The sequence below is a fragment of the Dermacentor albipictus genome, chromosome 3 (genome assembly GCF_038994185.2).
Source record: "Dermacentor albipictus isolate Rhodes 1998 colony chromosome 3, USDA_Dalb.pri_finalv2, whole genome shotgun sequence".
Taxonomy (NCBI): domain Eukaryota; kingdom Metazoa; phylum Arthropoda; class Arachnida; order Ixodida; family Ixodidae; genus Dermacentor; species Dermacentor albipictus.
In genome coordinates, this window is record NC_091823.1 from 146,904,048 (window position 1) to 146,930,540 (window position 26,493).

At 45.3% G+C, this 26,493-nt stretch overlaps 1 protein-coding gene across 1 annotated transcript; it reads right to left on the reverse strand.

Moving 5' to 3' along the window:
- Positions 1–2,677: 2,677 nt before the first annotated feature.
- Positions 2,678–4,322, reverse strand: LOC139056966 (piggyBac transposable element-derived protein 4-like). The gene has a single exon (XM_070534751.1). The coding sequence runs from the start codon at positions 4,305–4,307 to the stop codon at positions 2,871–2,873; it is 1,437 nt and encodes a 478-aa protein (XP_070390852.1). The 5' UTR covers positions 4,308–4,322; the 3' UTR covers positions 2,678–2,870.
- Positions 4,323–26,493: the final 22,171 nt, after the last annotated feature.

Sequence of the window (26,493 nt, forward strand, 5' to 3'; positions counted from 1 at the left end):
GTATCTATTACTGTATACATGCAAAACATTTATAATGCTCGTATGTTATGTTATTGTTTTTTGTTATTGGTCTTCATGCTGTATGTGCAATATCGTAATAATTTTCCGCTTTTTCTCCGCTATTCCTATACGAATGTGTTACTGTATTTTCCCCTTAGCACAAAGCCGTCTCGAAGGCTGTAAGGTACTTGTAAATAAATAAATAAATAAATTTTCGCGGGCGAGAAGACGACTGCAGCATTAAGCCGGCACCGATGAATAAGAGGTAGAGGTTGCTCTTCGCCGTCTTGGCGGTTCTTACGCCTGGGCTACTCGCGTTTCTGGTAAATATTTGTAAATGTAGGTTTCTTGTGCAACATTTTAAGTGCGGAGTACTTCAGAATCCGGGAAGTCGTCCGTCCAATGTCCTTGGGTGTCGCGCACCAAGGCTGATACCGTAACTAGTCAAGAGAGGGCGCCACAGCGTCTTGGGCGTCACGCACCTAGGCTGATGCCGAAACGAATCAAGAGCCACAGCATCAGTCAGAAGCCACATTCGCCACAGCACCTAGGGTGATACCGAAACTAGTCAGGACAGGGCGCCACAGCACCTAAGCTGATACCGAAACTAGTCAGGAGCGGGCGCCACAGCACCTAGGCTGGTACCAAAACTAGTCAAAAGAGGGCGCCACAGCCTCTTGGGTGTCACGCACCCAGGCTGATGCCGAAACGAGTCAAGAGAGTATTCCACTGTGAGGTTAGAGGAAGGTGAAAAATCCCTGTCGTAGCGACAGTAGATAAAACGAACAGATTTCGTTTGTAAGGACTCAATCTTGCTAATATAATTTTTTTTATCAAGAGGGTTCCAAACTATATATGCATATTGAAAGATAGGGTAGATTAGTGTTTTGTATGCTACCAGTTTGCTTTCTTGAGGAGTCACACGAAGGGAGCGTTGGAGATGGCCGATGTTTTCGATGAATTAGTATATATTACTTCAGCAGGCTTGCTCCAAGTTAAGTTGTGGTTGAATAAGAGTTCGTGGTACTTATATTCGGGTATTCTTGGTACGAAAGGAGTCATTGAAAAAGTACTAGAGAAACGAAGCAATTAAAAGCCTAGTGAATGTGAATGAAACGGCTTTGGTGAAGTTCACACTCATCTGCCAGGTGTTACACTATCAGTAGAAGTGTAAGAATGCTAATTAAGAGCAGTATCATCTTGAGGGAAGTTAATATTGCGGTAGAGGATGCAATCTTCAGCATAGAGACGCATGTTAATTATGTTTTGTGGCAAGTCAGTTATGTAAAATAGCAACAGAATTGGACCGGGCAATGCACCTGCGGGGCGCCAGAGGAGACATGATCAATAGGCGGGTCAGAAGTATTGTAGCGTGCAAAATGGGAACAGTCGGACAGAAAACTGGCAATCCAGTCGACGCAGTTAGGATTATTTAGGATGAGGCTGAGTTTAACTAGTAGATTATGCTGAACCACAGTGTCGGACGCTGTGGACAGATCTATGAAAATTTCGTCAACCTGTGCACCATGGTCTTGTGCTTTAGCAATGTCATGCATGAATTCAACCAGATGAGTTACGGGTGCAAACACCGCGACGAAAACCATGCTGGCCATCAATCAGTATGTTATTGGATTCTAGGCAATCTACGATATATTTGTAAATTATATGTTCGAGTAGTGTGCCAGAATTACAGGTTAGGCAGATTGGTCAGTAGCTAGTTGTCATCATCTTATTGCCAGATTTGTGAAAAGCCAGACATTTAACACGTCGCCACGAAGAAGGAACAAGGGCAGTTGCTAATGATTTGTTAAACATAACAGTGAGATAACTATTATACCAAAGGAAGTAAATAACAATGAAAGCATTACAAATGCCGCCAGGACCACAGGACCTTTTACTGTCGAGTTTACAGTAATACAGAGAGGTCACTAATTGTTGAAGCTATATAATATTGAAAAGCAGGGAGTTTGAGGTGGTCTTAAATCGAAACGAATTGAAAATATTAGTTGAAGGCAGATGCCATTTTATTGGAGTTACTAGAAGGCTTCCCAATAATTACAAAAGTAGTAATATAATTTGCGCAAGGCAAGATAGATTGCAAAAATTTCTTGGAAATTGGTTTTTAGAAGCTGAGGAAATATAACTCTGAAATATAAATCTTTGCCCGATTTGAGTTTACCTCGAAGTTCCTGCTTCACTTCGTTAAACATTACAGTTTTAGCCGGATCACTACTCAGCTTTGAGCGACTTGGTCTCGTGACACATCGTGACAAGTGCAAAGCACCTCTCGTCAGCCATGTTTCAGCTAAGTGTTGGTTTACAGCGTTTTAAGAGCGACAAAACGGTGAATGTATGAGGGAATAAGGTTTTCGAAAACAGAAACTAAATGATTAACATCATCATCGGCACTCATTTAAACAGTTATTGACATTTTCACTCAGGGTTTCAATAATGGAAACATTATTAAACCTTTGGAATCGAGGAGTGCAAAATGTGTGGCTTTTTTGCCAGCACAGCAATACAACCTGCAACTACCCGAAATCGCAAATATCTTTAGTCACTGCGCATTCAAAACTGCCATCCACGAGGCGTTGACTGAGAAAGTCTAGATCTAGAAGGTCTTCACTTCTGGTAGGCTGGCTGTTGTTTAACCCTTTGTGGGACAACATATATTTTTTGCAAGAATTATAAAAAATTTTTTATTACACTTGAAAATGAGGTGTACAGAAATGATTCTAAACAAATTTCACAGTTTTATTATGTATAGTTAAAGAAAAAAATGTGGGACGCATTTGTCCCATTGACACTAAATGGGAAAATGAAATGTGGGACGTATTTATCCCATTGACCTACACGGGTGCCACACTAGGTTAGTTCTGACTAACCACTTCATGGAATGGTCCAAAACAGGTCACACAAAGCGGGACTGAGCATGCCTTGCACAAGAAACTTGTTCGCACTTCTTTCCCCCTCGTGGAACACCAACGGCATCTGCGCCTATTTTCCACTTTCACAGGGTTGTGCTCTCTTCCCATGAACCGAACTTCATCCGATACGCCAACCATTTTGTGGCCATTTTTTCTACCCTCCTTGTTCATTCTGAACGGCTTCCTGCTGCCGGTGGTTCTGAATGTCTGGCCATTGATGAGTTCCCGTCCAAGAACCAATCGAAACCATAAGTAGGTCATTGGATTCACAGCATTTACTTGAATGAACGCGTTGACGATGGCTGCATCGAGCAAGAAATAAAATATTCTGTACCAGGACTTTTTGGACCTCGTGTCAGCTCGGTATGCATTGCGCTTTTGGTCGAATTTGTCGACTCCTCCCATCCAAGTGTTGTAGTCGGATATAGCCTTTGGACACTGGACGGAAACCGAAGACCCATTTGCAAGCTTGCGGACAACTTCTTCTGTGTCCTTTGGGTGGTGAAAATTCGATAAAGCATGCACATTTTTTGTGTCACGCCACTGATATGCAACAATGCTTCCTTTTGATCGGCAGATATATTCTCCTTTCTGGAGTTTGTTGTCCATTTTTAATTCATCAGGCAGATCCTTCCTGTTTGTCCGGACTGTACCAACAGCAAGAATTCCTTTCTGTGCAAGGTCCTCCATGAGGCGAGTGGAAGTGAAGAAATTGTCAAAGTAGAGTTGCGTGCCAGGCTCAACGCCTTCTACCAGAGACAATACGACGTACTCTCCAAGTGCTTGGTTGGCAGGACGCTTCGCATTTTTTCCTTCATACACCTGAAACGCAATCAGGTAGCCGGTTTCTGAATCGGCCCGGCACCACACCTTGTAGCCGCGTTTGATGGGCTTCATTGGCATGTATTGCTTCAGAGACGATCTTCCTTTGAATAGGATCATACTCTCATCTATAGCTTGATGAGCCGATGGCGTGTACTCTTTCTGAAAACGTTTGTTCAGAGCATCGATGAGAGGGCGTACTCTTGCCAGCCGGTCATATCCATCTTCGCCTCTTTTTTTTTCTTTCGTGTTGTCACTCAAATGCAGGCAATTCATGATGGATTGGAATCGCTTGAACGACATGACTTTTGAGATTTCTGGTGCATTGAAAAAGTTATCGCTGCTCCAGTAAAGGTACAGCTGATGTCTCGGGTTTACACTCATGAGAATCAGAATGCCGAAGAAAGCCCGAAGCTCATCTAACGTGATCGTTTTCCATTTTCGCCGGTTTTTCTGTTCTGCAAAGTGGTTTGTTTCCTCTACAAGGAGCTGCATTACTTCGTCGTCGAAGTAGAGTGAAAAAGCTTCAATCGGTTTGGATGGCAACTTTTGTGACATCTCAGGATCCCATGTTTTTGGGACTTGCAGAGCATGGTCTGGCTCGTCACAACCCCATGTGCCCGGCGTTTCTTCCTCATTTTCCACGATGTTGTCGCACAGGTCTAGCGATCTTTTCCGCCTCTTTGTTTTCTTTTTTGTATAGGTTGCCTTGCGTTTTGCCTGTCTGCTCGTTGACGCAGCCATTTCATCTGCACTGGCATCCTCATCTGTACAATGAGGCGCAAGCTCGGGAATGACATTCTCGTCTGTGCTTTCCCCATCCGAATCATTGGAGTCCGGATCGTCCGATATGCTAAAATAGAGCTCGAGAGCTTCTTCTTGTGATAGAAATCGCTTGCCTGCATTAGAAAGCAACGACAAGTTCTAGATCAAATAATTCGAAAATTACCGCTCAAAATTCTGCCATTAGGCTTAGCAAAATGTGCAACTTTTTTCAGCATGGTATTGAAAATTTGCATTTATCTCATTATATGTAAGCTCAAATCTCAGAAACAAGAGCTGATTTTAATCCAGGGTTGTTTCTCTGAATGCAGAAAAAAGGAATTACTTACCAGGCATGTTGATTTTCTTTTCTGCCGGATCGCATATAGTCGAAAACTTCCAATGCATCAGAAAAAAAGAACGAAGTTTCAAGTTCTGGACTCACTGCCTCATCTAGTGGAGGCTGCTGAAACTATATTTAAAAGAAGTACTGAAACCTCTCAATAGGTGGTAGCACATCACAAGAATGATTCCGGTTTCCTTCTGCTTCGTACGAGCCCTTTAGAGTGGAGCACTATGTGGGACGTATGTGTCCCACTGTCCCACAAAGGGTTAAGACCAGTCGACTGTGACAGCTCCCGGAAACTCCTTCGATGAGCGAAACTCATGACGAGGCAGGGCTAATGACGACCATTGATATATCTGGAGCATTAAAATGCCCCATAAGCAGTATGTGTGAAGATAGGATGTTGCACTCGTGCGAAAACATATTCAGACTAGATAAGCCGCCATGAGGTGAACGGGGCAGCAATATAGGATGCCAATTATTACTGATCTATTTTCAAGGTATACGTTACGCCAAGCAGACCCTAATTTGATCAGAGCTTGGATTACATAATGGTAACATTTCAGGAAAAGGACTGCACCTCCTCCTCGGCCGTGTTGCCAGTCAACTCTAACAAAGTTGACATCAGGTGGTGCTATTTCATCATATATATCACCGTGTAGCCACGTCCCTGTGACGCCTATAATACAAGCATCGTGACAAGTAATGAGTGTGAAAAAGTGACTAAATTTGTTAAGCAAGCTCGTGGCATTGACTTTCAGAACTATAGGTTCAGAACATGTAGTAAGATAATTTCATCTAGTTTTATGGGCGGGATTGTGTGCGGCAGCGCCTGACATGCAGTTGAATGCTTCGACAAGTCCATTGGTGTATTTATGCCAGTTATAGCATACGTTATCGACGAACCTATTATCAAAGCGTATCCTTACAGAAGGCCCATTGTAACGAAAGCATGTGGTAGCATCCCATAGATGCTTACATATTCGGTTAGAAAAATCCTGGCGAATGCTGTAGCAAGTGTCTTTGTGCTTGAATTCCTGAGTACCTGTATTTTCTCATTCAAATCCAGGAAGTTAATGAACACAGGACGTGCATTAGTTCTGCAGGTAACACCTATAATACCTAAAGTGGTATTATCAGTTGGACAAGGTATAATGGATAGCCAATTTTTTTGGAATTGCTGTTTAAAAGCCGAGGCAGTGTTACTCTGAAATGGAAGTCCTTGGCCGATTAAAGTTTAGCTCGGAGTTCCTCCTTAACTTCATTGAACATTGCTGATTTAGCGGGATCACAACTCAGCTCTGAGCGCCGTAGTGATTGACAAGTCGCAACAAGAGTAAAGTATATCTTATCATCCATACTTTATCCAAGTTATTGTTTACTGCGTTTTAACAGGAACAAAATGGTCAATGCAGTATTATATAGTGAAATCTTTCAATGCTAGCGAACTGCATTTTAAGCACATCCGATAACCACAAGGATACACTCGAAAGTAGTACGTCGTCGTTTTAGTCTTGTACTTCAGGTAATCCATGCCAGACCACTTTATTTCTACGCGACTTTTTTCGAAATAATCAACGCTCAAAACGAGCTAACCAACTGTGTCAGTAAAGTGATCCTGAAACTGCTGTCTTTAGCATTTATGCTTCAGACGGTAGTGTTAACTTTCTCAGTCAAAGTACACGTTCAATTTCCCATTTGCCCACAACGCTTTACTGACAGAGCAGATTCAATGGCATTCACACAAGATTCCAGCGCCTCGAGAGGCGAATTAACAGGCTGTCCGAGTAACCTAATATCAAAAGACATTTGTTCCTGGTCAGCAATTAGCCTCGCAAATATATCAGCATGTAAAGTATGACGCTATCTGCAGAGCAATCAACATTCAGAGAACCTGTTCCTGCGACATTCGTTTGATTGGGGTTCAGGTTACTTCCAGGACGCGTACTGTTGGCAGTATTGCGAGGGCCTGCATTTAGTCCAATAGCCCCGATTAAAAGGAGATCGCCGAAGCAATTTAGTGCAATAGGACATAAGTAAAAGTCACCGCCCCTTCCACTTCGTGAAGATGGTCGAAGAGCGAAGCGGTGCTAGTTTTTTTTTATGTGAGGGTTAATGCCTCAGGGCATACAGGGTTATAGGGTGCGGGCGAATGAATAATGAATAAAATTATGAGTAAATGAATAAAAAAAGATTTGTGGATCTATTGAAGTTCAGGAGGGATCGATAATGCGGACCCTGCGTCCCAGCAGTGCAGTAGCTAGGATTATGCGGCGAAAGTCCCGCTGCTGCGAGGTGCCGGAGCATGGTCAGTTTCAAGGCAGGGCAAAGTCACAGCATGTGGGGCATGTCGGCTTCGGCACTGCGTGACTTGCAGACCGGACGCCTAGGGCGTGGATATAACAGGTGAAAGCGCTGCCACTTCCGAGTCATGACAGGAGTGAGGGCAACCCCGACGCGGATCCTCTGAAGCACAGCCTCCTCTCACGGCTAAGACCACCGGGGGAGAGTTACCGCACACGGAGGTACGAGAGCACGTGTGCAGCGCCGGAGGTGATCCTTTCTTCTTAAAAAGAGGGTGGCATCACCTCGGTATATGGTGTTACTGCCACCGAGTGTTACATCATGCAAGTCAAACTTCACAAGCAGTCTATATTGCAAATATTTTACCATTCTTTCCCACGTCTCCCGCGCGCACTTCGGGATCGGCCTCCCAGCACTGTCATTTAAACTATGCCTCTCTGGCGCGCAGCTCGACGTCCGCCCTACGATGATGAGTCCATTAACGACCCAACTCTCACTGACGCTTGCGGTAGGCAGCTTTTCCCTGAGGAATACGCAATTCTCGTGGTATTCTCATAGTTGTAGCTGAAATCGAACGTGTGGAATCACTAATGCAAAGCAGCGTAAATTGGGCGCGAGGCCCACCACTGGAGATCCGGGTGCTGCCATCGTTTAGATGAGTGGTTGGTTTGGTTTGGCGTGTCTTCCGGCACTTATTGCGCCAGAAAGCAGTGCCGGCCGCCACGCGCTCTTAGTATCGCGTCTATCGTGCGTACGTTGCTGCTGCCATGCCCACTGAAAAAGGAATGTGCTGCCGGCGCCTTTATACACAAAGGCTCGTGGCTGACGTCACAAACGTGAACGTCATTTCCATTTTTGTTCATCAGGTTGCTGGCAAACAGGTTGACCAGCAAACCAAGATTACCATTCGCTGGTGATACAAGCGTTCTTTTGCACAAGGGATCCGAAATGTGCGCATGTACTGTGGTAGTCGAAGATGTGGCAGCTGCCAGATAAGAAAACGAATTCTGCACGGAATGCTCGGGCGGGACCGGATGACCGAGGCAGACAAGAAGCTGTGTGAAAACGAAAAGACGGTTCAGCATCCTGTATACATTGCTGATTCCTCACCCACTATCGACGGCTTCTGACACATTGACAAGCATCGTTCGTCGTAAAATAGAAGTAATGTCACCAGCTCAATTGTCTCGACTGCCAACAAGCGTATGATTTCTTTCGTTCAAGCTGTGGTTCACCAGAAGGTCGCTAATTTGGAACTACCCTCTGTCTGATCTATTCGCGTTCGAAACACCAACCACATTCCACAAGTCTCATCGAGAAAGGAGCTCTTACTCCCGATACCGCCACCCTTCTGAGTGGAGGAAGCTGGATGATCGCCCAATGTGTTTCACGACCTCTTTAGATGGGCATGTTGCGCGACACTGCTGGAGGCACCTTGAGAGAGCACGGTCTCACTGACGACGCCGATAATTGGACGCGGGGAGTGGAGGAGCCCATTTCGCAAAAGTCCGTAAACACGGATGAATACGGTTTTTCTTTCCATTCACGATTGCGGCGCGAAGGCGGTCGGCCGCGACGTCATGTTGACACAGTGACACCAGTGGCTGCAAGGGCAAAACATGAATTGCTCTTGAGTTGTACCGGACAAGAGAGGTGAGGCAAGCTTTGTCATGGCCTTGACCTTCCCTGTGTTGGCACTGACTTCTGTTGTGGATACCACATTACTTAGAAGTGCGGCTTCGGTTTGACGAAATGTGCTTGCCAATGTTCAGGGTAACAGCTGTACCATCCAGCTTCTTTAGCCCACGCCGTAGATTAGCATCCGGGTCTTCAATTGTCGTTTGACAAAATGCTGTGTTCTTGGAGAAAACTCACGTCGGCTAGTCCTTCCAGCGCTCGGAGCATGTCGCGTTGGTAGAACTCTGGTGCCGTGGAATTTCCGAACAATAGTCTCCAGAAATAAAACCTTGCGATAGGTCTGATGAGAGTTGTGCATTCGCGACAATTTTTGGGCAATAGAACGTGCCAGTATCCTGCTCGTGTATCCAGCTAGGCGGTTAAACACTGTTACACATGCCAGTTTTGCGAGACACTCGTCGCCATAAGCAAGCGATCAGGAATTATCTGCTGATTGAGCTGGCCATATCAACGCAGATGGGAAGCTCGTTCTTTTTCCTTCCGACGACCATCGGAAAACACTATTGGGTTGTTCGCTCTACCTTCTGGATGACATCCATGTTAAGCATCCTTTTCAGCTTCTTCACAAGTGGGTAACGGTGGATGTGGGTACACTAAATGTTGTTATAGACAAATTATTCGTTTTCTGAGCCTGAGGTTTCACCTTTGGGCTTCAACAGGCGCGCGGAATCGTAGTGGCCTTTCGTCCCACAATGGTTACGTGTCTAGTTCGCCGTAGGGCACTGTGCCTTCGTGTGGTCGCGCACGCTGCCACACCACGTGCAGCGTTCATCTTACAGCTTGATTTCGCGTCGTGGGCACGACGACCTGAAAGGGCTTTTTTTTACCTTGCGGTGGGTTTTACTGCGGGCCTAGCCGCGCACTTCTAGGCAAAGAGCCGGCTGTTAAATGGAGTGCATTTCTTTGCGTTCAGGTTTCGCGGCCTCTGAATTGCGGGCAGCTGTATAATCGTTTTCTACAGAAAGAGTTCTGCGTCAAGCTGCAGCTTCTCACTAACTTTCTCGTCATGCAAGCCAACCACGAGCCTATCCCGAATCAATTCGTCTTTGAGAGTTGCGTATATAGTCGTAGTTTTCTGCAAAACGCTCAGTAACGAACGCATCGGCGCTTTCATGTGGCTCTCATTTCCGAGATTTGAATCTCGCTCGCACGTATGAAATTATTGCAGGACAGAAAATGCTTTTCAAAACATTCACTGCGACATTATACGATGGCATCTGTTCGCCAGTTAGTTTCATGGAGATGAGCAGGTCCACCTCTTCTTCACCCGAGGTGCAGAAGAATGTGGGTCCGGCGGCAGCATCGCAAACATGCGCTGCAAATTTGCCTGCTACTACTTACAGATTGCTGCAAGTACCTTTTTCCACAATCTTCACTGTTGTGATCCTTCGGATTACCGGCTCGTCGGTCTGCCCCACCGGACGGTCGACGCTTGCTCAGGAAGCTTCACGGGTCCGTTGCCAACGAAGGCACCAAACGCAAACGTGTCAGCCGGCGTGGACTGCTTCCTTCCCTGCTTGCCAGCACTAACCTGGCGGTACTGTGCATGCTCCGGCACCTCGGCGACATCTACGGGCTCGCAACAGGATAAAGGACGAACGCCTCTGCGGTTCCACTTCAGTGGGTCCGGTGGCAGCATCGCAAACATGCGCTGCAAATTTGCCTACTTCTACTTACAGGTATGCAATTGGTATGGTTGTAAATGTTATATAAATGATGATAGCTTCTTGTTCCTGCTGCCGGACCCTCCCACGTTCTTTTTCCCGAAAATTGCTGCCTGTCTTGTGCACATGTTGAAAGGCCTGTTGATTCTTTCAGGAGACATAGAAACTAACCCAGGTCCCGTCACTGAAAAAATGTTCGCCGAATTGCTGTCAGGACAGGCTCGCATAAGCTACGAAATATCTGCACTAACCTCTAAAATTGCCTGTTTCGATGATCGTCTATCTAGAGTCATTTGTCGCCAACGCCAAAGATGTCGGTGAGCGCGTGCAGGAACTAGAAAATACTGTTTCTGGTCTCTCAGATATGATCCAAAAGCTGGAGCGTAAGAATGACGACCTTGAAAATCGGTCGCGACGGAACAACTTGGTTATTCATGGTTTATCTGAAACACTGAATGAGACCCCTGAGGCACTTCTTACTTCAGTACTAAGCATGCTAACGTCAAAGCTTGACGTAACGTGTGATAACATCGAACGTTGCCACAGACTTGGGCAAAAAAGGACAGGTAAAGATAGACCAATAATTATCAAACTGTTGGATTTTCGAACTAAAATAGATATCTTAGCTAACGCACGCAAACTGAAAGGTTCGAACATTTACGTCAGTGAAGACTTTTCTGCACGCGTGCGACAGGTGCGCAGAAGCCTATGGCAGAATTCAACGGAACTCAGAAAAGTTGCAAAGAAGGTACGGTTACAACAAGAGCACCTGATTATCGACAGTGTTCGATACGAGTGGAGCGACGCCAGAAAGTGCGTTGTTAGGGCGGCTGATTACACTGCTCGGAGGAATACCAACTGACTTCCACATAAAAGGAAACTGACACTTCTGAACTTTAATGCGCGCAGCTTGGTTAACAAATATGTTTGTTTCAACTGGCTTGTAGAATGTCACAAACCATCAATAATATGTGTTACTGAGACTTGGCTAAATGACTCCATTTCTGAGAATGAATTTTTGCCACCTGGTTACTAAGTGTTGAGAAATAACAGGACTGTTGGTCGCGGTGGTGGCGTAGCGCTTTTTATTTCTAAAGATATTAAATACGTTTTGCTGCCGAAGCTTCATGACAGCGAATCGTGTTGGTGCAAGATTGACCTTAGCGGCTTTACTACTGTGATTGGCGCTGTAGACCGACCGCCAAATGATGTCAATTCTATCCACGCTGTCTCGAATTATATTGCAGTGAACAGGCTACAGAAAAGCCAGTTAATATTATGTGGCGATTTTAATGCCCCCTACATTGACTGGCGTTCTCTTTCTTCTATTGGACGTGATCGACCCATCTGCGACGCTCTAATCAATCTTGCTGTGTCGTATGATTTAACACAGGTCGTTAGCTCGTGCACCCGAGAATCTGCTATTTTGGTTTTGGTCTTGCTTAGTGATGGGCTCCTGTGTAGCGAATGTGACGTTGTGGAGGGCATCTCCGATCACAAGGCGGTAATTGTGCACCTAGATATTGCTCTAGAGCCCAATAAACCAACGTATAGTACTGTCCATGACTTTTCTCGAGCTGATGACAATTCTATCGTCGCCTCGCTTGCATCACACTTTGATGAGTTTATGTTTTCGAGTGATGCCTTAGGTGTTGACTTGTTAGTTGAAATGTTTCAGAAAATTGTCAAAGAGTGCATAGCTAATTTTGTACCAAAAAAATGTGTAAAGCGAAACTCGAAACACCCTTGGTACACTAGAGAGATTATTCAGTTGATTCGCCGGATAAAGCGCTTCCGCCGTGGCTCTCGCACTCGGAATGTCCGAGAAAACTCAGTGCTAACATCGCTTAGACAAACTCTTAAGACTAAAATGCAGCACGCTAGAGACTACTACTATAACAACACTCTAACAACATTCCTAAAAGACAACCCATCCAAATTCTGGAAAACAATTGTTCCTCCTGTGCCCAACTTCTATGGTCATCAACGGACAGTCGTGTTCAAATGCTGTTATGATCTCTGAAGCGTTCAATACATACTTTAAATCTGTTTTTGTTGAAGATAACGGCATTATCCCTAAGTTTCACTGTGATAGTGCTTCAGCATGTTTTCCAAAACTTCAGATAACGATTAGCGGAGTTCACGCCCTCTTGTTAAATATTGATACTAATAAAAGTGCTGGACCAGATAACATTCCAAACACGTTTTTAAAAAAGATACTCAGAATACTGTGCGCGGTATCTGACTATCATATTTCAAAAATCTGTAGAATCGCAAACTGTTCCCCGTGTCTGGAAAGTTGCTCAAGTTGTACCGATACACAAATCTGGCATTAGGCAATCAATTTCCAATTATAGACCAATCTCGTTATTATCTACTTGTTGTAAACTACTAGAACACATAATTCATAAACACATTATACAGTACCTAAATGATAACAACATTCTTTCACATCATCAGCATGGTTTTAGATCGGGTTTTTCCACGGTTGCGCAACTAATTGAATTCACTCACGACGTTGCTACTACACTTAACAATCGTGGCCATATTGACGCCATATTTGTTGACTACTCCAAAGCGTTTGACAAGGTATGTCATGCTAAGTTACTCATGAAGCTTGACTCTTTATTCAGAGGCATACACGGCAATCACTTACTTGGCTGGATAAGAGACTACTTGCATCTGCGGTCCCAGTTTGTCTCATTTAATCAGGCGCAATCATCCTCAGTCGGTATTTCTTCCGGCGTCCCACAGGGCTCCGTACTGGGACCACTTTTATTCATTATTTAACTTAATGATGTCGAGAGTGTTGTTACTAACTCTGCTGTTAAGGTCCGTGTTTACGCAGACGACTGTGTCTTGTACTCCAACATCGCCAGCGCCAGTTCTCAGGAGCTGCTGAATAACACGTTCAATGCCTTCTGCAACTGGAGCAAGACCTGGCAAATGGAAATCAACTTCGATAAAAGAGTATTAATGACCTTTTTCAAACAAAAAGGAACCCCTGAAATTTGCCTATAGTAATGATGAGAAGACTTTGACTTCCGTCACCGAGTTCAAATATCTTGGTGTAATTTTTTCTTACAACTTAAAATGGCACAAACACGTCGACTTCATTTGTTCCAGGGCTCTAAAACGACTTGGATATATAAAAAGAACACTAAAACCAGCAACCAAGGAATGCAAACTAGCAGCTTACAGATCCCTCGTGAGGCCCACTCTAGAATATGCATCTGTCGTCTGGTCACCCAACTGCGTATATGATGTATGAAAGATTGAGGCTGTGCAGAAGAAAGCTATTAGATTTATTTACAATTGATACGATCGCAATTTCTCCCCTTCTCTGCATGCTGGCCTGCTATCACTTGAGCCATTGGCACATAGGCGCACGTGTGAAAGGATTATATTGTTGCAGAAAATTGTACATGCTTCTGTCACTGTCGACGTACCTGTGATATTTGTTGGCTCCTCGGCACGTGTAACGCGAAGAGCCAATCCCTTGAATATTGTTCCCTTTAGAGCTCACATAGATAGCTTCAAATTTTCTTTCTTGCCATTAACCATTGAATTGTGGAACACGCTACATACTAATCTACGAGAATTGCCACTTGAGCGTTTCGTGGACGAAGTTCGTTTACATGTGACATGTTGATTGTATGTTATCTTGATGTACTCACCCACTCCTGCTATGTCTCAATTTTGAGACAGCAGTATTTGTAAATAAATAAATAAATAAATAAATAAATAAATAAATAAATAAATAAATTTGTTGGTTTGTGTCATCTAGCGCTGGCTCTTGAGACTGAATATTTAAAAAGACAGTAAACTTCCCGCCTACGATGCCATTGAGTACAATCTTCATGCTTGCGGAAGTGGAGCTATGTCGGCAGGTCTGCGGCAAGCGGGTCAAACGCCGTTGTTGCATGGCGCCCGTTTCGGTGTGCGGCTTACTACGTCGAGATCACTGTACTCGTGGGCACCTTGTTACCTTGGTTATCCCACCGCTGCCTTCATGTAGTAGTCGCGGCCAGTAACGAGTAATGAAGACTGCTTTGCATTAATTTTTATGCTGGTGGGCTGACTTATCGGTGCCGTTGGGTTTACTGCTGCGTCTCCGCTCGTGTGTGGGAGGCCGGGGTTTTCTCAGGAGTCCGCTTGGCTTTCTGGCGACTTGGGGTGGTGCGCTCGCGATGGCTGTATGGCATATCCGATAAATTCAAGCAAGCCGAGTGACTGTTCGTCACCACCGCCGTGCAAAGGGAATGGCAATAAATCATCATCGTCGTCGTCGTCGTCGCCGTCATCATCATCATCATCATCATCATCATCATCGTCACCACCGACAGGAATTATACGGGTATAAAGAAAAAGAACAATCATACGGCGAAATCAAGAAGTTCTGTGCTGCGTGTGATCAAGAAGTGACCTTTCAGTTGTCAGTGCGCCTTGCGATGGTCTCGCACTCCTTGGTTGTTGCTCGTGTTCTCTGGCAACATCTCCTCCCCGCCCCCCGTTTGCAGCTGTGATAAACTCACTAGCTGAAGAACAAAATAACATGTTTCGACTAGAAATGGCACCCATCGTGGTTGCTTAGTAGCTATGCGGCTGGGCTGCAAAGCACTAGGTCGCGGGATCGCATGCCGGTCATGGTGGCCGCATTTCGATCACGGCGAAACTCGGAAACACCCCTGCGCTTAGGTTTATGTGCACGTTAAAGAACATAGGGTCGTCTAAATATCAGGAGTCTCCCACTACGGCCTGCCTCAAAATCAGACCGTATTTCTGGCCATCATTAAAAAAATAACTAGCAACAGCAGCTGATATTCATCGCCTCGATGCTGCTGGCACTGCGCGCCAATGGAGAGTTCGACATATCCAATGTCCAGTTAATTATAATGGAGTTATTTTACATCAGTATCGCGCAGTAGGTTCTAGTGTTCTGCATAGAGAATAATGCTATTGATCCGGGTTCGGTAAAGTTGGATTCAACTGTAAGCTAAAGTTTCGGTTATGTTTGCATTCTCGTCTCCTCAAGTCATATGCATCAAAATATTCTCTGAAGTTCACCTACATATAGCTGTGTACGATGCATACCCCGTATGTTTATTTTTGCAATTACTTCGTTATGTAAGCCTTGGCAACAGTACGGCTCTATTCCAAAGCTTGATTAGGGAGGCTTAATTACGAACTTCTAGCGTAATATTTTCTGCATATTTTGAGCAGGAAGTACAAATATTTTACCCACAACATGCTTGTGAACGTTATTTCCATTAGCCATTTGTGTCAGGCATACAATTTTAAACACACAATGAAGTTCGTGTCTGTTCTCATTTCTATACAACCAGCTTCCAAAGTCTGTCGCGAGCATTCAGGGTTATCCAGCATTTCAAAACCGCAATAATAAATATCTCTTATTAATTGGTGAATCATCATTCTCCAGCGCTGTTCTCGTATTGTTGCATGTGTTTCTATGTAATTGGTGTATTTTTCGACATACTGATTGTCTAAGGCCACGTTACTGTTTTAATCTCTTACTTGCCTGCATAATTTTATGCGTGCATATTTGATCGCCCCTGCCCTTTTTAATGTTTCTATGAAGATGTAGCGTAAAATAAATGCCTAAAGGGTCCCTAGCGCTTCTTCTTTTCATTGCGAGTGCTACGGTTGCTCCTTCTTTCTCTCTCTCTCCCTCTCTCTCTCTCTCTCTCTCTGTCTCTCTGCGCACACTGAGCCCACACACATGGAGGTTCCCTCACCGATGGCAAGGCTGATGGCGTAGCCGAAGGGAGCCTGGCACCTGGCGAGGCCGCTCACGTAGATTATCTCGGCGGTGCCATTGGTGTACCCTCCGCCTACCCAGGTGGCTGCGCAAAACATAAAATGTTAGCAGCACAACACGTCGCACTTTCCTTACCAATATTCAAGCTGTGGCGACATTCATTCAACTGTAAGGACAACTGGATATCTAGGATTGTGTTGTCGTCACGTCAGACGTTCGCCGCACGCTACAGCTTTGTGCCGGCACAAATATGATTAGGCGCAAAGGCATTTACGTGTGCATCTATAATTCTAAAACATGTAAGGTGGACATTAGCTGGCAAATGTTTTTCATTAGCTGTATTGAAGGAAAGGTGGACCTATGTATAGCTCAGTGCAGGCTATGCATAATCGCCTGCGACATGTTACATGTGCACAAAACGTCAAATTGCTAGCAGCAAATAAGCAAAGCAAAATCTGCTTACTAAAATTCTAAGGTTCACAAAAAATATTTATACACAAGTGTCACGCCTATGTGCCCGCACCAGTTACATTTTCGTATTCATCTTTTTTTTTTTTTAACGCGCAGCACCCGAATGAAACGACCTTTCCCACCACATCGCAACAATCACTTGTTCATCAACCTTCTTGAAGAGCGTAACCGATTTTCTTTCCGATTGGCATCATGTGGCTATATTGTGAGCCCGCTCTTATGTAATATCCCCTAGAGGGGTCTTTAAGAAAATAAAGCGATGTGATCATCATCATCACCATGATCAGCCTGGTTGCGCCCACTGCAGGGCAAAGGCCTCTCCCATGCTTCTCCAACAACCCCGGTCATGTACTAATTGTGGCCATGCCGTGCCTGCAAACTTCTTAATCTCATCCGCCCACCTAACTTTCTGCCGTCCGCTGCTACGCTTCCCTTCCCTTGGGATCCAGTCCGTAACCCTTAATGACCATCGGTTATCTTCCCTCCTCATTACATGTCCTGCCCACGCCCATTTCTTTTTCTTGGTTTCAACTAAGATATCATTAACTCGCGTTTGTTCCCTCACCCAATCTGCTCTTTTCTTATCCCTTAACGTTACACCTATCATTCTTCTTTCCATAGCTCGTTGTGTCGTCCTCAATTTGAGTAGAACCCTTTTCGTAAGCCTCCAGGTTTCTGCCCCGTAGGTGAGTACTGGTAAGACACAGCTATTAAATACTTTTCTCTTGAGGGATAATGGCAACCTGCTGTTCATGATTTGGGAATGCCTGCCAAACGCACCCCAGTCCATTCTTATTCTTCTGATTATTTCCGTCTCATGATCCGGATCCGCCGTCACTACCTGCCCTAAGTAGATGTATTCCCTTACGACTTCCAGTGCCTCGCTGCCTATTGTAAATTGCTGTTCTCTCCCGAGACTGTTAAGCATTAATTTAGTTTTCTGCAGATTAGTTTTTAGACCCACTCTTCTGCTTTGCCTCTCCAGGTCAGTGAGCATGAATTGCAATTGGTCCCCTGAGTTACTAAGCAAGGCAATATCATCAGTGAATCGCAAGTTACTAAGGTATTCTCCATTAACTTTTATCCCCAATTCTTCCCAATCCAGGTCTCTGAGTACCTCCTGTAAACACGCTGTCAATAGCATTGGAGATATCGTATCTCCCGGCCTGACGCCTTTCTTTATTGGGATTTTGTTGCTTGCTTTATCGAGGACTACGGTGGCTGTGGAGCCGCTATAGATATCTTCCAGTATTTTTACATATGGCTCATCTACACCCTGATTCCGTAATGCCTCCATGACTGCTGAGGTTTCGACTGATTCAAACGCTTTCTCGTAATCAATGAAAGCTATATATAAGGGTTGGTTATATTCTGCACATTTCTCTATCACTTGATTGATAGTGTGAATATGGTCTATTGTTGAGTAGCCTTTACGGAATCCTGCCTGGTCCTTTGGTTGACAGAAGTCTAAGGTGTTCCTGATTCTATTTGCAATTACCTTAGTAAATACTTTGTAGGCAACGGACAGTAAGCTGATCGGTCTATAATTTTTCAAGTCTTTGGCGTCCCCTTTCTTATGGATTAGGATTATGTTAGTGTTCTTCCATGATTCCGGTACGCTCGAGGTCATGAGGCATTGCGTATACAGGGTGGCCAGTTTCTCTAGAACAATCTGTCCACCATCCTTCATCAAATCTGCTGCTACCTGATCCTCCCCAGCTGCCTTCCCCCTTTGCATATCTCCTAAGGCTTTCTTTACTTCTTCCGGCGTTACCTTCGGGATTTCGAATTCCTCTAGACTATTTTCTCTTCCATTATCGTCGTGGGTGCCACTGGTACTGTATAAATCTCTATAGAACTCCTCAGCCACTTGAACTATCTCATCCATATTAGTAATGATATTGCCCGCTTTGTCTCTTAACGCATACATCTGATTCTTGCCAATTCCTAGTTTCTTCTTCACTGTTTTTAGGCTTCCTCCGTTCCTGAGAGCATGTTAAATTCTATCCATATTATACTTCCTTATGTCAGCTGTCTTACGCTTGTTGATTAACTTCGAAAGTTCTGCCAGTTCTATTCTAGCTGTAGGGTTATATGCTTTCATACATTGGCGTTTCTTGATCAGATCTTTCGTCTCCTGCGATTGTTTGCTGGTACCCTGCCTAACGGAGTTACCGCCGACTTCCAATGCACACTTCTTAATGATGCCCACAAGATTGTCGTTCATTGCTTCAACACTAAGGCCCTCTTTCTGAGTTAAAGCTGAATACCTGTTCTGTAGCTTGATCTGGAATTCCTCTATTTTCCCTCTTACCGCTAACTCATTATTCGGCTTATGTACCAGTTTCTTCCGTTCGCTCCTCAGGTCTAGGCTAATTCGAGTTCTTACCATCCTGCGGTCACTGCAGCGCACCTTGCCGAGCACGTCCACATCTTGTATGATGCCAGGGTTAGCGCAAAGTATGAAGTCTATTTCATTTCTAGTCTCGCCGTTCGGGCTCCTCCACGTCCACTTTCGGCTATCCCGCTTGCGGAAGAAGGTATTCATTATCCTCAAATTATTCTGTTCCGCAAACTCTACTAATAAATCTCCCCGGCTATTCCTAGTGCCTATGCCATATTCGCCCACTGCCTTGTCTCCAGCCTGCTTCTTGCCTACCTTGGCATTAAAGACGCCCATTAGTATAGTGTATTTAGTTTTCACTCTACCCATCGCCGATTCCACGTCTTCATAGAAGCTTTCGACTTCCTGGTCATCATGACTGGATGTAGGGGCGTAGACCTGTACAATCTTCATTTTGTACCTCTTATTAAGTTTCACAACAAGACCTGCCACCCTCTCGTTAATGCTATAGAATTCCTGTATGTTACCAGCTATATTCTTATTAACCGGGAATCCAACCCCCAGTTCTCTTCTCTCCGCTAAGCCCTGGTAGCACAGGACGTGCCCGCAATTTAGCACTGTATATGCTTCTTTTGGCCTCCTAACTTCACTGAGCCCTATTATATCCCATTTACTGCCCTCTAATTCCTCCAATAGCCCTGCTAGACTCGCCTCACTAGATAACGTTCTAGCGTTAAACGTTGCCAGGTTCATATGCCAATGGCCGCCTGTGCGGAGCCAGTGATTCTTAGCACCCTCTGCTGCGTCGCAGATCTGACCGCCGCCGTGGTCAGTTGCTTTGCAGCTGCTGGGGACTGGGGGAAGCGATGTGATGCGACACATTGAATGAGACAGCGAGATTTTAGACGCGATATATTCGCAAGCATGCAGAGAAGAATGTGTCTACGATTTCCATACACCGCATCCACAAATACAGCGTCTTACAGAGATGATCGAAGCACATAGAAATCATGTTTATCTTTTGCATGGTGCTCACGTAATTGTTCCTCATGAAATGAGGAACAATCACGTGACCAAAGCTTATTCGAATACGCGCGTTGCGACTGATCAAAAGCGCGAGCCTGCCTTGTTTAACTTTTGTTGTGGAGGGCGCAGAAGCTTTTTTTGTTTTGCTTTTTCTTTGAAGGTAGTGCCTTGAAAAAAATTTCAGTATGCAAAATTACAGAAAGATTTTATTTGTAACTGTGCATAGCTAATTATTTATATGCCTCCACATCACGCGCGCCGTGTTTTTAGTCTGCTACAGGCGCGTTGTCAAAGCCACTCAAGTTCGAGTGATTTTAGGCCTGAGAATAGCAAGGCATCTTAATCAGAAAAAAACGCTATATGTTTACTGGTTACTTAAATGCAACATGGCACAATTCCGCGAATACGTAGACATTAGACTTCTTTTACTTATTTTAGTACAGAACGTAGACAGTAAGCGGCAAGTTTCCTTGGTCATCATCACGCTCTATGCAATACTGCCAGATGGTTTTAGATAACAGCAAAAGGAAGCATCGTTTCAGGTGACTGAAACACGTCACAGTTTGGAAGGGCTGAAATATAGGATGCGTGGTTGCGATTCTGTAGCGATCCCTTTTCTGACGCTATTGCTTTTCCCGGTTTATGCTATTCTTCAGTGATCAGAACGATTTTCCGACCGTGTTATCAGGCGGATATGGCGGCCTTGAACGGTGGCTGATAAGATTGGCGCAGAATCGAGCGCAAATCATCGCTGCGAAATCGCAGCACTGCATCGCTCATTCGCACCTGTCATTGTGAAGACGCCGACAAAGAGGCCGATGTTTCTTCCGGCGAGCATGATATTAGACTGGTCGCCAATGGTGACATTCTGTGAGTCCTTTTCCGGGCCGCCACCCTTGCGTCCTGCCCAGATGCCTACGACAAGGATGACCAGGTAGAAAAACACAATGGCCACCAGGCCAGGGACGTTGATCGCCATGGCCTCGGAGTAAGAAAGACGGAGAAGGGCTCTTGACGCTTGGCGTCAGTAACTGCTTGCCAGCCGTTGCCAGTCTTCTTCTTCCACGCACATGATTATGGCGACGACGATGATGAGGAGGAGGAGAATTACTATGCTGTCTTCAATAAAAACTGAGAGAAATGCCTAATTCTTGGTCTGTCCCTGCACTCTGCGAGCGATAAGCCAATTTAGAGTCTGTTTCGGGTGGCACTAAGTGGGCACGAAATCATTGTTTCGGCTTTTAAAATATTTTCAATATATTTGAAAATATGGCACGTACCCATGAGGAGGGATATATATTTAATTTGAACCTTCATTGAACAAAAAAAATGAATTCTTTGCAAAAAACTGTGCCGATAGCTGCGAAGGCTACTGGCCGGTCCAATTCAAGAATTCAAAATACTTTATTTATTTGTAATTACCCTCAGGACCAAAGGCAATAATGAGGGGTCTGGGTTACAGCAAATGAGCAAAAAATATAATACAAGACATTCATTCCCGTTAGCAATGAGGTATGTCTTCTCGCTTTCAGAAAAACAAGTTAACCGATGATTACCATACTCGCTAATATGAATTTAGAGCGCAGCTTTTCAGGTGTTTAGAATTCGCTATATATTGTGGCAGTGAATTTGATTCTGAACGACAGGTTCCGCTCGGAGACGGCGCTAAGCCTCTGTTTAGGCAGCTATATTAGACTCGGCGGCAGATGAAGCACTTCCACCTGTTGCATCCCTCATTGTTCAGAATGAACTGGCTGACGACATTTTGGATCATGATTATATTCTCCCGTGGCAGTGAAAAACGACACAGTGTCGAAACTATGCATTCGACATTCAACTATTTATTGGGCGAACTTAAGACGGCAAACAAGTTACACTCAAGCACAACGATAGCGGTGAGCGAAGTCGGTGATCGTCGGCAATCTATCTGCAGGTGAAGCGCGTCGGTTCTCATACGTGACTTGTTGAATGTTCCAGCATCGAGAGTCATTCAATAAGAGCGGACCCTCCCATAGAGCCCAGCGGCCGCATTGACTGTAGTGCGCCAACGAGATGAGATTAACTTTCGGTTTCGGTTCTAGGCGCGCGTATTTTGAACGCTAGCTGGCACATGCTACGCCGGCAGGGCTACTCGGCGCTTTTTTTTTATTGCTTCTGCTGCTCAATCGTGCTAGGTAGTGAATGATTGCCGAAATGAGTTAAGTGATATTAACAGGATTGCAAACAATGTAACGTTACAAGCCTCCATCGAATCTGCGCCACGTGTAATTTCATAAAGTAGTCGCAAAACGCCTTGTAAATTAGAAATTGTTTGTTTCGTTCTAAATAAATACTGGTTCCGCCCTTTTTGTGCGTTCATCCAACGTTGTGGCACCAGATAAGTAGCAGTAGTTCCCGCACGAGTCTACCGGATTACGTCAGCTGAAAGAATTTCATTACAAGTACGTATCATTTTGGTATTGAAACCCTATTGTAATACTGCCTGTAGAGGAGAAACGTGCGAAAGTGGTGAATGCGGGACGTTACAAACAAAAGCAGTTCACGTTTACGTGCACGGCGTTGCAAATACCCGACTCATTCTAAGCCTTACTATAAATCAGGAAGAAAACATCCAATTTCCAAGGAATTTTCTACTCCTTAAGAGTACAATTCAACGGCGACTGTGTTTTTTCAAAACAACTCCGCTTCAGCCGACGCGATAGTGCGCTACATACATAGAAGTTGCCACAACACAGGCTCTCAGCCGGACCATGCTAGACGCTCGCAAAATACCTTATACTCGCACTCAAGAGAAGGGCGTGGATGCAAAGCCTGTTTGCAGTCGTTCAGAGGACGGAATTTTCATGTTCTTGATTTTTGTGCTCTTCGGCGTTACCTTTCGCGCGTTCTGCCAGCGCAAGCAACAAATTCCAGTGTTATAACTCTTGGCAATCACTCGTCGCGTCTTCCACAAGCGTGAATACCGAAAGTAGGTATGTGTCACGGGGCCATAGAAAGCGCAACAAACTTGTCTCCATAAAATTCAGTACATGCCCAACTTACTGCGTGACACGGCCAAGCAGCTTTTCGTAAGCTGCGTCACAACTCCAGGCGCGGCGAGCGTGCCTCTGAAGTATCACAAAAGGTTGCGAAATCAATTACTATATTGTTGGGGGTCAGGGAAAGCGTCACGAACTTGTCCCAGTCAAGTTTAGCAGACGTGAAACCGTCACCACGATCGAGCTACTTTTCGCTCACTGCGTCAAAAAGCCGGGTGCGGCGAGTGCAACCAGAAACTACATAAATAAGGTACAATAATGTTGGGGCTCAAAGAGAGCGTCGTAACCATCTCTCAGTGCCACAAATTATCTCAAATTAACTGGTTGAGAACGGCCGAGCTGTTTTTCGGTAACTGCGTCACAAGTCTCGGTTCCGTGCCGTAAAAGCCAAAATTGCTTGAAATGCGTCGCATACTGTCGAACAAATTTTCTCACCTTGCCGTAGTCCAATAGTGCAGTGGTGCCGTGTTGAAGTGCAGAAGGAACGCAAGAATACGCCGGGAGCCCAACAAACACGCTACATACAAAAGAGGCGGGTCGCCGATAGATGGATAGAAACTTTATCAAATGGAAAAGATTTGTGGGTGGGGTGGTCAGAGCCTCTCAGTCCAGGGCTCCACTGGCCTCTGCCGCCTGTCTGACCTGGCTAATTAAGGACTTTTGTCCTGCCAGGTCGGAGCGGGCGAGCTGCGCCTCCCACTGCTCCATTGCGTTACTGGTATTTGGCCTATGAGGGTGCTTGGTGCACTCTCAGGTTATGTGTATTAGGGTAGGTATGCCACCGCAACAAGGACAGTTGGCCCTATAACGAGTGGGATACATGGCATTTAGCTATTTTAAAGGGCAGAATACCGCGGTCTGTATTTTACGCCAATCGGTGACCTCTTCCCCGCTAAGTTGTGGGTGAGGCGGCGGGTATTTTTGCGGACACCGCGCTGATGAGCAAGGATGTCTTTGGCATTTGAATTGGTAGAATTTTGTGAGGGATAGTGCGGATGGTTGGGGTAAGAAGAGGACGCCGTCGCTTGGTTAGTGAACCCTCGAGCTAACGCGTTAGCCTTTCCGTTCCCCTGTACCCCCGCGTGGCCTGGGCAACAGAGTAGGCGATGATGGTGGTTGAAGGATTTGGGGATTATCGCGAGGCTAGCCGCAGTCACGTGCCTCTTGAGAAACATGCGACATGTCTCCTGGGAGTCCGTGACCACGACGGAGTCCCTTGGCGGCAATCAGCTTGTTCGGGCACCGATGAGTGTCGTGCCCCGCCGCCCTGCACACGGCGCACTTCACTGCACATTCGTGTCCTTGTGGGGGTGAATTTTCGAGTCCACAGCCACGGCATATGTTCTTCGCGTTCGGACAAACGTCCGAGCGGCGTCCCTTTTGCATGCACTCCAGGCCCATTTGGATTGTTGGTCTGTACTCTGTACACCGCAACTCTACTTCAATGTAGTACACGCATTTGGGGTGCGTGCCTCACGAGAAGGTGAGGACAGCGGTATTTGAGCTTCCTAGCATTCGGGACCTTTCGATGGTGACTTCTTGGGTTCTGCTTCGTAGGTGTTGCTGGAGATCTGCTGATTCAGTGCGTGCTGGAAATCCGTGCACCACCCCTCTGTAGCTATCATCTGCATCCACTACGTACGCGTTGAAGGGGTGTTCCTTGCCTCGAAGCTCCATGCACTCGATTCGACGAATGACGTCCGCCACTTCCAGTGAACGTGTGGAGACGATGATATTCGTTCCATCACGGATTCGCAGTATGAAATCCTCTCCAGCGCTTTTTCACTGGCTCGGTCGGTTTCCTGCGATTATCGGCCCAGTAGCCCGAATAATCGCTTGTAGTATTTCTTTCCTCAGATATTCCTTGAGCATTAGACCCTTGTGAGGCCTCAGTATTACGTTGATGTCATTCTACGGTAATGGTGGCAGAGGCTTCCCCTTCCTCGGGCGCATGTTGCAACGACCGATTTGCCCGTCTCCTCTCGCGCCTACTGCTGATGGCTATCCGTTTATGTTATTCTTGTTGTTGAAAGCCGTTTCCTTGTCGTTGTGCTTCACAGCCTCTCGCTGTCGCCGCGATAGAACTAACTGCCAGCTGTCCGTCACCTGATTATAGGCGGCGATCTTTTTTTTTATTGATATGATATAAGGAGATGTTGGCGCGCAATTTAAGGCGCCGGCTACTCCTTATCTCTAGGGTGGTTCCGTCATACATCATTCAGGGTTCACGGTTACGTATCAAATAGTCATTTCACACAAGCACCAAGACTTATAAAGCAACGTTTCCACAGGCAGACTATTGTAAATGTCTCCACACCTATGTAATCGAAAGTCTCAAAAGTAGAAACGATACTGTCGCCTAATAACACATTTTCTAGTCAGCGGGTCAGCGGGTACATACAATATACATGGCAAATGTCTCCACACTTATGTAGTCGAAAGTCTCAAAGGCACAAACGATACTGTTGCCTAATAACACATTGTCTAGTCAGCGGGTGGTATGTACATCGTGTAAATATATTAGCACATACAGTCACAACAAAGCAGTCAACATAACATAATTCCCAAACAGATGGATATATAGGGTCACATTGAAATGGACAGAACAATGAAAGCACTAATAGCGTCCAGCGATGCCGCTGTCTTCAAAGAAAGTCTTTAGTGCTTTTAAAGCGCTCTTCTGCAAGGCCGTTGTTGGCCAAGGGCCCAAAAGTTTCCTTAAACTGAAAGGTCTGCGGTCTAATTTACTTAGCGCTGATTTAAGTCGGCATCTTGGTGTGTCTTGATGTGGGCAATCTAGAAGGAGGTGATATATATCTTCATCTACAAATCCGCAATCACATTCGGGGGTTTCCGCTCGGCCAATTCTGTGTAAGAAATGCTTTGTGTAGGCAGTGCCTAGCCTTAATCGATGAATAAGCGTTTCCATAGTTCTATCTAATGACAATGAAAATTTGAATTCAATAAGTGGATCAATATGATATAAGTCAGAGCTCTTAGAATTCTGGTCAAACCAAGTGTTTCTAGACATGTTGAAAGACGTTGTCCTTATAATGCAGCGTAATTCATTCTTGGATATTGGGAGCGGAACCGTATCATCTTTCAGGTGCGCTTGTCGTGCTGCTTCATCGGCTGCTGTGTTGCCAGGAATGTTGCAATGCCCTGGTATCCACTGGAATGCTATTGCATGTTTTGCTTCGCTTGCCTTTGTGAGGTATTTAAGTGTTTCATATATTACACTATCGCTGAATGTTTTCCCCTTTGTGCTGCAGAGTGATGTTAGAGCCGCCTGTGAATCGCTGAAAATTACCC